The following is a 13,555-nucleotide window of genomic DNA, read 5'->3' on the forward strand; positions in this document are numbered from 1 at the left end:
CATGACATCTGCAACAAAGCTGAAAGATTAGCCATGTCACCTTAGATCAAATCAAACTTTGAGGCATGTCCAAACGGCAGCAACCAGCACCAGTCGCTCAACAGCATGGTCAACTCATAAGGCAATGATATGCTGCCATTATATACAATAGGGAGCATGAAAATGAGCTCCTCCAAAACCAGACGCGTTGAATCCCACAAAAGCTGATGAAATTGCAAGGCACTAGGGCATGGAGATAATTGTACTTCAAAAGGTAAGAATACCTTTGAAATGAAGTCAGTGTGAAAATTCTACCATGCGATAGTTAAGAGTCAGAAGTCGTCCATTTTCTTAGTTTCTCCTGCTACTTCTCAGTGGTTCCAATTAGGTTTACACTGTGCATTGACACTACCGGCAGCCTGAACAAATTATGCACCCAGTGGCACACTGCAGATACCAACTCAATCCTTTCAGTTCACTTATAAATTAAAATGAGTTGAAGTGTACAATCAACCAACAGAAAATCCCAGTCCTGCTAAAAGGGGCTATTATATGGGGAAAGGTAACCTGGCTTCCAGGGCAACATATAAACTTCACATTTTTTATAACTGGCATTCTACACATAACAGCTCTCACAACACCAGGTTAAAGTCCAACAGGTTTATTTGGTAGCAAATGCACCAAACAAACCTATTGGACTTTAGCCTGGTGTTGAGAGACTTCTTACTGTGTTTACCCCAATCCAACGCCAACATCGCCACATCATTCTACATGTAACCATTTGGTGATAATGTCCCAACAGAAGTTTACACCAAAATAAATCAAGTCAATAAATCACTGCCGAAAGTACTGACTGGTAAAATGGTTCTACAGCTTAACAGCTCATTGGAACATCTACTTCCTAGCTTGCATCAAATCCCATTTACACCATCATCCCTGTGCTCATTGTGGGCTCCTAGTTAAGCAATGCCTACACTTCAGAATTCTTATTCTGACTTCCAAATCCCTCCACAGGCCTTGCCCCACCCTCCCCCCCTACCATCTTTAATCCCTCCTCCAGACCTATAAACCTCTGATACATCTTTGCTCCTCAATTCTGGCAACTAGCTCATTCATAATTTGACTGTAAGCAGTCAACCTTTTTGGGACTGAGGTGAGGAGAAATTTCATCACCACACAATGGTGAATTGGTGGAATTCACTACCACAGAGAGATGCAGAGGCCAAAACATTGTGCAATTTCAAGAAGAAATTAGATACATCTCTTGGGGCTAAAGAGATCAAGGGACATAGGGAGAAGGGGGCGGGGGGGGGGGGGGGGGGTGGAAATCAGGATATTGAATATAATTAGCCATAATCAAAATGAATGGTGGAGCAGGCTTGAAGGGCCTAATGGCCTACTCCTGCTTCTATTTTGTGCGCTCTGGAATTCTTCCCTAAACCTCTTAGCTTCTTGACCTCTCTCACCCATCCTTTAAGATGGTCCTTAAAACCCACCTCTTTGACTTCATCTTCCTGAATATCACCTCCTGTGGCTAAGTGGCAAGCTTTATTTGATAACACTCCTGTGAAGAGCCTCGAGATATTTAAACTGCATTAAAAGGTGCTATAAAAATACAAGTAGCCTTGTTAACATCGACATTTAACTAAAAACGTGCCTCCCTTTGTTGGTTGGTATGTTTACTGAATATAAAGTATTTTTGTTAAGAGATGTTAGTCACTGAAAAAAAATGGAAAAAGCGAGAACATATTCTAACTATTAGGTAAGGATTTGCAGGAAGCCTGATAATCCACATCCCTGAGAAGTCTGGTGACCCCTGGTTAACCTATGGTATAATTCATACCTACTTCTGTTTCAGAGGAAGCATTAATGCACACTTCAACTTTCTGACTAACTGCCTTATTACTCTGTCTTGTTGCTTTGTATAAAATTTCAGTTCAAAACCTTTTATGTGCAGTCCATTTATGGTGAAAACCTTAGTTAACCATAAAGAAAAGCACTGGAAATATTCAGCAGGTCAGCATCTGTGAGCCCTGAAACTGTTAACTCGGTTTCTGGCCACACATGTTGAGACTAAGGGATAAACTTTTTAGTACTGAGATGAGGAGAAATTTCTTCACCCAGAAGGTGGTGAATGTGTGGAATTCACTAACACAGAAAGTAGTTAAGGTTAAAACGTTGTGTGATTTCAAGAATTAGAGATAGCTTTCGGGGCTAAAGGGATCAAAGGATATTGGGGGGGGGGGGGGTCAGGATATTGATTTTGATTATCAGCCATGATCATAATGAATGATGGAGCAGGCTCGAAGGGCCGAATGGCCTATTCCTTCCACAATATTTTATTTTTCTTATGGATTTCTAGCATCTGCAGCATTTTGCTTTTATATTCATAAACCATAGATTTCAAAGGTTTCTTCAAATTGATGAATAGACAATAGTAAAGTGTGTAAAATTTATCCTAATTTCGTGTAACTTCAGAACCAATCTTGAATCAAAAATCCCCACTTTCCTTTAACTAGAGCACCCTCTACTGTGTTAGAAATGTCACTGCTAACTTTACAACATGATGCTGTAATACAGGAACTGATCAACCTCAGTTACAGCTGGTCTAGCAGTGATTATGATGTTGAACGAGCGCACAGTATGAAGTTTGCATTTTCCATTTACAGCCACTAAATTGCATAGGGTTACACTTACTTATTTTCCCATTTTGAAGCAAAATTAACTCCAGATTACAGTGTACGTTCAAGGGCGCTGCTCTGAAACTAAAATTTATTCCCATCACTGAATTGAGAATACAGGATTGTATATTTAAAATGAGCCAAATGCCATAACACTTTAAAACAACTTGCACTCTTACAGCGCCTTTCATCATAGTGAAAAATTCCAAAGCTCTAGATGGAGGGTAACCAAATTTTGACATCAAGCCACATAGGAGACATTGGAGCAAGTAACTAAGTATCTTGGTCAGCGGAGGTTTTACTGCACAAGTTAAAAGGGTGAAAGACAAAGATGCATAGAATCATACAGTGCAGGAGGCCAGTCAGCTCATCGAGTCTGCACCAAGCACAATCCCACCCAGGCCCTATCCCCATAACCCCATGTATTTACCCTAGCTAGTCTCCCTGACACTAGGATAAATTTAGCATGGCTAATCTACCTAACCCGTACGTCTTTGGACAGTGGGAGGAAGCCAGAACACCCAGTGGAAACCCACGCAGACACGGGGAGAACATGCAGACTCCACAGAGACAATGACCCAAGCTAGGAATCGAACCCGGGTCCCTGGTTCTGTGAGTCAACAGTACTAACCACTGTGCCGCCCATGTTTAGGGAGAGATTTCAAGAGTCTAAAGCCTAGTCTGCTACCAGTGGGGTGTGATATAAACCAGGAACATACAGGAAGTCAGGGTTGGATGGCTGATTACTAAAGGAGGAAAAGAGGGGCAAGGCCAAAGCAGGACTTTCAATCAAGAATGAGAATTTTAAAATCAAAGTGTTTCCAGGTCAGGAGCCAACACGGGCCAGCAAGCACAGGAGCGATGGGTGAACAACACTCGGTGCAGTTTGGATGAGCTGTAGTTTACAGAGGAGGCTGGCCAGAGAAGTATTGGAATAGTCAGATGACACAGTCAAACCTTGTATGATCATGTTAATTGCCCTTGGTATTCAGGATCTAAATGGGACCACTGTAACGTTCATTCACATACAAAACACATGACGAGAGTTGGTTTAACACTTCATATCATACAGTATGCATATCTAGTTTTGTGAAATAGGTTTCAAGGAGGGCCAAAACCAGGTTCAACGTTCAACTCTGAGCACAGAGCCTGGGGTACTTATCCTACTCTCCAAGCCCAGATAATGAACATCAGTCATCTTCAATTGTCTTGGCAATTTACAGTTATATCCTGTCTTTCACAATCTCAAGAAATCCCAAAGCAGTTAATATCAAGTTAAGTATTTCTGAAATACAGTCAGTGTTGCAACAATGTGCCAACAATGATTCCAACACAAAATTTACTATTTAAACGAAAACTCCAAATACAAACATCCATATTTTGGCACCCAATGAGAATGTTTACACTGACAAACCAGCCAGAAATTAACATTGGTGAATCCTTCAAGATAATGCAAACTATGCAATGGACACAATATACTTTGCAAAATAATGAAAGAGAAATAAATCTTCCTTTCCTTATATACAGCAATGCCTACAGTAAAGAGTTGAATAATGACGTACTAAGGCTTACAGACAGGACAACGTTGCCAAATCGCTCTTATTCCTTGCTAGCCAATCATATTTATATTTCATTACTATTGAACTGAGGATCTGCAGATAACTGCAAAAAGCTTTTTTCAAGAAGTGTTTAAAGCCTGCATATTTGTAGTTCAATCCCAGCAGAAATTGCTTTGCTGGAAATGGTAAACAACTTGCATTTACAAAATAGCCTAAAAAACTTCAGATAAGACCACAGGCAAAATGGAAATCAAGGCACAGGGGAAGATATTGGGAAGAACAATGCAAAAATGCAGTCAAAGAAGTAGGCTTTAAGGAGGGTCAATTAAAAAAAGGAAAAGTAGGAGGGAGAATTGTTATTTCTGATTTGACTATTGTCACATGCATTAACATACAGTGAAAACTATTGTTTCTTGCACTTTACAGACAAACATTCCAATCACAGAGAAGGAGAGAGTGCAGAATGTGCTGTTACAGTCATAGCTAGCATGTAGAGAAAGATCAACTTAATGCAAGGTAGGTCCATTCAAATGTCTGACTGCAGCAGAGAAGAAGCTGTTCTTGAGTCGGTTGGTACGTGACCTCAGGCTTTTGCATCTTTTTCCCGAAGGTAAAAGAGAATGTCCAGGATGCATGGGGTCCTTCTTGTGTTCTTTAGGGAGGGAATGCCAGGTGGTGAGGTTTGGGCAGCTGTAGGCATCGCCCCCATGGGTGAGGGGAAGTGTGGAAGAAATAAAAAAGAACCAAAAAAAACACCCAAACTCTGATTAGTATCAATAGTGAGCAATCTGTGCTTGTTGCATCAAATTTGATCATCATTCTGCTCCACCCATATTCCTTTTGAGCTCAAGGCCAATGCTACAGCCTCCAATGCCAATTTATCGGTCCCCAGGATCTCTACCGTTGAAATGCTAATCTCCTTCTAGAGTGGCAACACCAACACTAGGTTAAAGTCCAACAGGTGTATTTGGAATCATGAGCTTTCGGAGCGCAGCTCCTTCATCAGGTGAATAACTTGATGAGTGAGGACTCACCTGATGAAGCAGTGTCCCAAAAACTCTTGATTCCGAATAAACCTGTTGGACTTTAACTCAAGAAGCTGAGAGACTTCTTACTGTGCCCACCCTAGTCCGATGCCGGCATCTCCACATCCTTCTAGAATCTACAGGCTTATCAAGCTCACTCATTGGCAACCAATTTATTGTAGTCACTTCTTGCCTTATTTGGTTATCTTGCTTTCAAACCCTGTGGATCTGTATATCGAGGCCTATGATGTTCTGTCTAAACTTTTCAATTAAGAAAATATGCATTGAAGACCAAAACTCTCCACAAGCAACACTGAAGATGCAACCATGTCAAAGGCAAAGGGCTATCGAACGGTAACAGCACACTACCATACCTTTGGGGTGCTGGATAAAGCAAACCCATGGCAATTGTGAAGCTTCCTCATGTCCAACAGATTAGGAGATGAATTAACAGCCTGGAATTTAAATCTCGACTAAGACCAGAGCTAGGAACAGTGCAGTTTTCCAACATACAAGCTTCAATAAATTTAATTCCGATTCTGTTTTAAGTATCAATAAATTCAACTCCCTCAAAAGAAACAAAAAAGATTTAAGCCAAAAAAAGCAATTAGACTAAAGGTTTATTTTTTGGTGGAAATAGTATCTGATAACAACAGAAAAGCCACTTTATTTGAGAGGTGGAAGAGGTAGAAAAGAAGTTCATGACTTGGCTCAAATTGTTCCAGCATTTCCTATTCATCCTGGCACATCCAAGCACTAGGCAAACTATTGAATATATTAATGACAATTTATGACAAAGTTGGTAATTTTTTTAAAAACGTACACGAGATGTGGTCATCCCTCTTATTAACTCATTTGAGGAGAATGCCTCTGACAAGCCAACATTTATTGCCCATCCTTAATTGCCCTTGAGATGACGATTAGCTACCTTCTCGAATATAACCAAGTGTCTTGCTCGACCGTTTCAAAGAGCAGTTGTGAGTCGACCATATTGCTGTGGGTCTGGAACTACCGATAGGTCAAACCAGTGACAGATTTCCTTCCCTGGGAAGGAACAACCCCATGGTTTTGTGGCCACCATCACTGGGACTAGCTATTTATTCCACATTTATGTAATGGAACTGAAGTCCCCTCAGTTGTTGTGCAGTTTGAACGTCCTCAACAGTCTAGGCCTCTGGATATTAATCCAGTAATATCTATGATACCATATCCAAAAGAAATTTTATTATCTTGTATCATATCCACATACACAAGAAATATGATAATTCAATGGTAATGATGGTAATAAAAACATAATTATAGCTACTGGACTGTACACCATGCACATCTTCAAAAGAAACTTCCCAACGTTAGTCATCAGCATTTTGTTAATATGGCAAATTCTACAACGATGGGCAAGTTAAAACAAAAGTTCAAAAGTTAAATAAACAGGACTTGCAAGTCCATCATTTTATTAGTGGATTAGTGCAGCCATGATCGTTATTTTCCAAGGAATTTGCAGAAGGGGTTAATTATTAGTTAGGTCTTGGATTTGTGGATAAGCCCCAAGGCCCTGACTTTTTGAGGGTTTAACACAGCTGCTGGAAGTAAATTCTCACCTCATCCCTGGGTACAAAGGACGCCAGCTGCTTGATCTTCAGGGGTTGGTTATTGTTGCATTTCTTGCAGAAGAGAATTTGCCCATTTGGCCACTGCTGAATTTTGGAAACTTGTGAGGGTGTTGCCCAGCTGGTCACCATGTGATTCAGATGTTCCATGTACTGAGCAGGAATCGGCTTATTGTAGTCGCCATTCTGAAAGGAAGCACAGCATAACTTTTACACAATGGTACAAAAGCAAGAAAATCATTATTATGCTATGCTGAATTTGGTCAGATATTCTCACAGAAGACTGCATTTTTTTTGCACCGGATAAAAGCAAATTACTGCGGATGCTGTAATCTGCTAAAACCAAACAAAAGAAAATGCTGGAAAATTTCAGCAGGGCTGGCAGCATCTGTAAGAAGAGAAAAAGAGCTGACGTTTCAAGTCCAGATGACCCTTTGTCAAAGCTTTTCTCTCCTCACAGATGCTGCCAGGCCTGCTGAGATTTTCCAGCATTTTCTCTCTTGGTTGCCATTTTTTTAAACACTGCTTTACATCAAGTTCTTTCCCTTTCCAAAATACACAAACCGTGTTTACAAGCATCAATTACTTAGCAATTCAAAGAAACACAGGCCTTGCCTGTATTTAGGAAGGTCTAAATACAAGGATGAACAATTGCTGGCAGAGGGAAGAGCATGATGCTGAACTCTGGTTATGAGATCAGAGTATAAGCACCTTCATTTTTGATTGCAACTCATTTGCTGTGATGAAAATAACTTATTTAACCAATGTGATAGTGTTTAAACCATTTTTAACCATACTTGTGTGATTGAAGACAGCAAGTTGACTCAGGATTTTTAGGAAGACACTGCTGTCAAGAATTACATCAATAAAATTCTAGGAATTACATTTGCTTTAAACACAACAAAACACTGCCAGAAAGCAATGCACTGCTCAGTTAGCTTTCTGTCATTTTATTCACTGATAATTTGCGGAGTTGTTGCACAAACAGAAAGAGCACAGGGTGTCTGACTCCAGGCCACACTGAATTTTACTGGACTTTTGTACACCCTTTTGTTGCAGACAGTGCTTTGCGAACGTTGATGCCATTTACAATGCCTTTGCTTCTTTGCAGGTAAAACATTCCAACTCATTTGTTGTACTGAATCTCCCAATGCTGTTTTGCATTAACTGATTGCTATATCAAATATTTGACAATAAGCTGCAATCAACGCACAAATTAAAGCTAGAAAATAATTTTAACTGTGGTCACTATTCAAAGGTGGTAGACAACACATCTTCCCTTAATATGCGCTATTTAAACCTACCAGAGAAGGAAAAGAGAGGGGCGCATTAAGATGACAGTTTAATACTGCAGTTATACTACTGTCTAGAAGGTAACCCAGCAAATAAAGCAAGGAGCGTGCAGGAGACAGCAATGTGCTTCCAGGAATGCCATCCCTGAAGTTGTTCTGCTCTTCTCTCGGACAGAATTTCCATCCACCTTCATTGCTTTCCTCTCCCCTCATGGGGTTTGGCAAGATGTTTACCAAAATTTACTTTCACAGCCATATTTCCTTCCTCAGTGACTGTCCTACCAGCAATGGCCTTCTTCCTGATCTCAATAAGCACAGTTCTACAGTTCGCCATTGAATCCAACCTAGTTTAGGTGTTTAATAAAGGGATCTTGTCAACAGCTAAAAATCACTTTACAGATCTTACCAGGCCAACTGTTACAGAAATCCCCTTTGATGGGGAAAAAAGTATCTCAAGAAAACTCCTTTGAAGGCTTAAAAAACATATTTCTCAATACCTAGATATCAGCCTTGTAGCACTGCCCTTCAGTGCCTCCAGCCCCCGAATGTTTCTTGTTTCTCAATAACCAGAATTGGTCCATCTAGAGCAATTTTGTCATAACTTCTTCTGACTGTTGCTATTCCAACTACAGAGGACAAACCACTACACTGGTAAGGAAGCCCTCCACAGCTTCTTTAAACCTTCCAGCAGGCAATCTTCAATCACCACCGGCCTTGGGAGGTAATGTGTTAATAGGAAGACATACCTTTGAAAATAGCCATGCAAAGAAATGCTGGGTATGCAGATACTGCTGCCAAAGGAACATTTTAAAAAAAGATAACTTGCTTTATGGTAACAGAGACAGAAAGTGCAGCTGCTCAAAACAAGTAAGGACCCTAACCTCTTGGAAGCCATTGTACTGTTCACAGTTTGGACAATCCCAACAGTTCCTGTTCCCATAGGGTACAGTTGTATCCTGGCTGCAGAACCAGCAGTTCACCTTCACGTGTGTTGGCTTTTTCCTGCAAAAAGAAAGAAACGTTGATTACTGAATAGCAAACAATCTTTAAAAGCCCATTGAAAATAGATATGAAATTGCTCTTCTAGAAGTTAGCTGCTGACAGTAAGTAATAAAAGAACAAAATGATGAAAAAAGCTAACTGGGACTTGATTTATATTTCCCTCCCTACCCCTTTGTTTATTCATTTCTGTCCCATCACACATAAGAACATAAGAAATAGGAGCAGGAGTAGGCCATCTAGCCCTTCAAGCCTGCCCCGCCATTCAATAAGGTCATGGCTGATCTGAATTGGATCAGTTCCACTTTACCGCTTTCTCCCCATAACCCTTAATTCCCTTGTCTGTCAAAAACCTATCTTCCTGTGACTTAAATATATTTAGCGAGGTAGCCTCCACCACTTCAACGGGCAGAGAATTCCAGAGAATCACCACCCTTTGAGTGAAGAAGTTCCTCCTCAACTCCGATCTAAACTGCCCCTGTGTTATCTTGAGGCTGCGCCCTCTAGTCCTGCTATCCTTTCTAAGCAGGGAGAATCTCTCTACCTCTACCCTATCCATCCCTTTCATTGTCTTATATGTCTCTATAAGATCCCCCCTCATCCTTCTAAACTCCAACAAGTACAGACAGACCCAGTCTGTAACCAGACACGTTACTGGTGAAAAGTTGGCCATACAAGCATTGCAACCTCAACAAATTTTAACAGCTCTTTTTATATTTTGTTTCCTTTTCTTAACAAGAATTTAAAAAAGGTATGATAGATGTGCCCAGCAGGTCAAAATCTGCCTAGTGACAGCTGTAGCGGCACTCTAAAGGTATGATGAGACAGGATTTACCCAATAACAAAATTAGCAAGAATCTAGACTGAATCAGGTGTAAATTGCCCTGTCATTAGAAACAGTTTACCTAGACAACAGAGAGCAGTGGAGGTATACGCATGATAATTTCTAGAGTCATGGAATTTGAGAGATGCAGACAGCCAAATCCACAGAATCAAATATCAAAAAGGTTAAATGGTATAACTGCTGGCATCCTCAGAGGGAAGCAGGCCAGTACATCTGACAGCCCGAGAGGCTAGTTGCATCAAAGCCCGAAGGCTAGTTTCTATATAAACAGCCAGGCAGGCCAAAATCTTCAGAGAGCTCTAACGTTTACAGCTAGAGCAGATTACAGATATTCTCTTCCACAAGACTCAGTTTCGTACCCTGGCTAAACCAACAGAAGGTGGTTTTCCAGACCTGGTCATCTAAACTGTATTATGTGGTAACTGTGAGCTGGATTTGATTTATAGAATACAAAATTGAATGTCATTTAGGAAAAGGGATGTCTCAGTCAGTTTGGTAAAAAGTCTCACAACACCAGGTTAAAGTCCAACTGGTTTATTTGAAATCACAAGCTTCCAGAAAGCTGCTCCTTCCTTCGCCTGAGGAAGGAGCAGCGCTCTGAAAGCTCTTGTTTTCAAATAAACCTGTTACAAATTAACCTGGTATTGTGAGACTTCTTACTGTGCCCACTCCAGTCCAAGTTGGCATCTCCACATCTGAGAGTTTGGGGAACGTGGGTCTAGTTTGGGAATGAGAGGTAACCGCAGAGAAATAGTATGTGTTCAAACATTCATATACTTAAGTGTCAAAGTGTATTACAGAGTCTCTTGTGTATTTTTCTTCCAAATACTATTAACTGTTGACATTAAGACTGGACTGTTTTCTTGCTGGGTTATATATGGCTTCTCACATGAGTCCAAACAACAGACACCAGAACCAGTGCTTCAAGTTGGGGCACTTTTACATGTAACACCAGCAGGGTCTGTAACACTTATGCTTGTTTATGAATCCTTTTTACACAAATCTTTATTATGCACGCTTCATATCTTTGCACACCCATACTAACTTCCCTCATATAATAGGAGGAAGTGGAGCATGGAATGTTATACCACAAGCAGAAGTTGAGAGAAGCAGCTAAATATGTATGGCAGCAATCACCCCACGTGTCCCAACCAGAATGAAGTTGTTCGAGTAAATACTCCGACAATCACAACTGAGACAATAAACTTTCAATAATTGGGATTGATTTTGTGCACTTATTTGTATTATATAATTCCTCCACTCGTTCTATTTTGCTGGAGAAATAATCCTGTTTGTATTAGGAGACACTGCTATAGTTTTGGTGGTGGGTTCTGTTTGTTGCGGTATTTAATGATTCTATTTAAACAGGCTATTTGCTAGAAGTCTTGTCCTGGTTTCAGCTCGAGGGCTGACACAGTGGCGTCAAAACTCATTCCAAATACTTAAACGAAATGATGACGCAGACCTATGGAGTGAGACCTCCTTCTAGATAATTCTAAAAGGCACTGTTCCAATACTGACCACCATGATCACAGCAACTTCATGCTTCTTCCAAAATACAGGGCCTAAAATCACAATTAAAACCCATTACAAGTAGAATGTTGGACATTTAGGGAATCATGTGATACACATGATACATAAGAAGTCAACCTATAAACATCAAAAGAAAATTTGAAAAATACTTGAATTTCACTTGCACATTAACAAATAAACCTTAAAATTATTTGTAATCACAAGTAAGGCTTATATTAACACTGCAATGAAGTACTGTGAAATTCCCCAAGTCCCCACACTCTGGCACCTGTTCAGGTCAATGCACCTAACCAGCATGTCTTTCAGAATGTGGGAGGAAACCGGAGCACCTGGAGGAAACCCACACAGACACGGGGAGAACGCGCAAACTCCGTATAGACAGTAACCCAAGCCCCTGGCACTGTGAAGCAGCAGTGCTAACCACTGTGTTACTGCGCTGCCCTATGGGCAATTTGGGCATGATTTATCATCCATAATAAAAAAATGCTTGCAACAAACGCTAGCTTTCAAACATCCTCATTCATGACTTCAGTGCCCAAAACCAACTGCGTGTGTGTGCTTGCGCAGGCGAGTGAGAGACAATGATTAATAGTGCTTCGTGATAACAGAATGGGCACCAGTGCCAACGAACTGCTGCTGTTTGGAGATTAAACAAACAGCTTGTGTCTGCAGCTGTTATAATCTGCACAGAGAGAATGAGATAAAAAGCAAGAAAAAGAATTCAAACAATGGTAAATTCAACAACACGAAGAGGAAAATAAAATCCAACTTACCCAATGTGGACTACAACACCAGAGACCACAAAACCAAATTAAAGGCAAGCAGGAAATGAGGGACAAAATAGCAACACTGTTCATAGGATTTAACTGAAATAAAGTTCCTGACGATTGTATTAAAAGAAACCAGGTCAACTGAATACTAAAGATCTGCCTGGAAGCACTGGTTTCCTGTCCCATAAAACTCCAGTAACGCATTTAGCACTTGCTTGGTCAATCTGTTCGAATTCCACAGAAATAAATGAACTACAGAAAAGGATAGGACTCAACAGCAATGGACGTAAAAGAACGTGCATTTCAATAACAGCCTGCATCATCCAACGTACTTTTAAAATGTGGTCATCTGTGGCACAGAACACCCGGCAACCAATTTGTCCACAAGTTCCCCAATCTTGTTGGGTGAGGGATAAATATTGGAGAATATACCTTTCCCTCAAAACCATGCCAGAAGATCTTTTACATCTACCTCACAGGCAGATGGGGCCTCAGTTTAATGCTTTATCTGATAGCGCAGCACTCCCCTGGAGTGTCAACATGCATTTGTACTAAATACTCTAATATGGGACATGGACCCACAACTTTATGACTCAGAGGCCAATGCTACTCACTTAGCCACAGCAGACTGAAATATTATATACAAACAAAAAATCAAAAGTAGCACAGCAGCTCTCAATTAAAAAAAAACATCTCAGACAAATGGCTTAGGTTAAAAATACACAAACATGCAAAGCCTCTTAAATTAATTCCACAAACAGGTCCAACATTCCAAAACCTGATGTCAAATAGCTCTGGCAAATTTTGTTTACAATATTAATTTGAGACCCCAAAGCATTAAAGTTTTTTTTAAAGTTAAAGTTCATTTATTAGTCGCAAGTAACACTGCAAGTAAGTTATGTGACATTCCCCTAGTCACCACAGTCCAGCACTTGTTTAGGTCAATGCACTGGACCAGCACATCTTTCAGAATGTGGGAGGAAAGCAATGCACCTGGAGGAAACCCAAGCAGACACGGGGAGAACGTGCAAACTCCACATAGACACTGACCCAAGCTGGGAATCAAACCCAAATTCCTGGCACTGTGAAGCAGCAGTGCTAACCACTGTGCCACCCCATTATAATATAAATGCAGTGTGGTGCTGTTCTATTATCCAAACACTTTAATGGCTCATTGTCTACCTAGTGGTAATATCTTGCTGAATATTAAGCTCAAGGTCAAGTTTCAGGTAATAGGAAACACAAGTTATTGATGGGAGCTGACAA

The 13,555-nt window shown here is 40.5% G+C and overlaps 1 protein-coding gene across 6 annotated transcripts in view; it reads right to left on the reverse strand.

The window, feature by feature from the left end:
* The window catches only part of tmem201 (transmembrane protein 201), a 180,026-nt gene that overhangs the window by 146,516 nt on the left and 19,955 nt on the right, over positions 1-13,555 (reverse strand). For all 6 annotated transcript variants that reach the window (XR_013889684.1, XM_080215487.1, XM_080215486.1 and 3 more), the window contains exons 2-3: positions 9,025-9,145; positions 6,843-7,037 (exon numbers count right to left, since the gene is read on the reverse strand). Coding sequence is in view for 5 of the 6 variants with exons in the window: in XM_080215487.1 (XP_080071613.1) it covers positions 6,843-7,037; positions 9,025-9,145 (316 nt within the window). In the remaining variant the exon portion in view is untranslated. The remainder of the gene's footprint in view (positions 1-6,842; positions 7,038-9,024; positions 9,146-13,555) is intronic.

Source organism: Carcharhinus amblyrhynchos, chromosome 30 (genome assembly GCF_965287045.1).
Source record: "Carcharhinus amblyrhynchos chromosome 30, sCarAmb.v2.hapA, whole genome shotgun sequence".
NCBI lineage: Eukaryota > Metazoa > Chordata > Chondrichthyes > Carcharhiniformes > Carcharhinidae > Carcharhinus > Carcharhinus amblyrhynchos.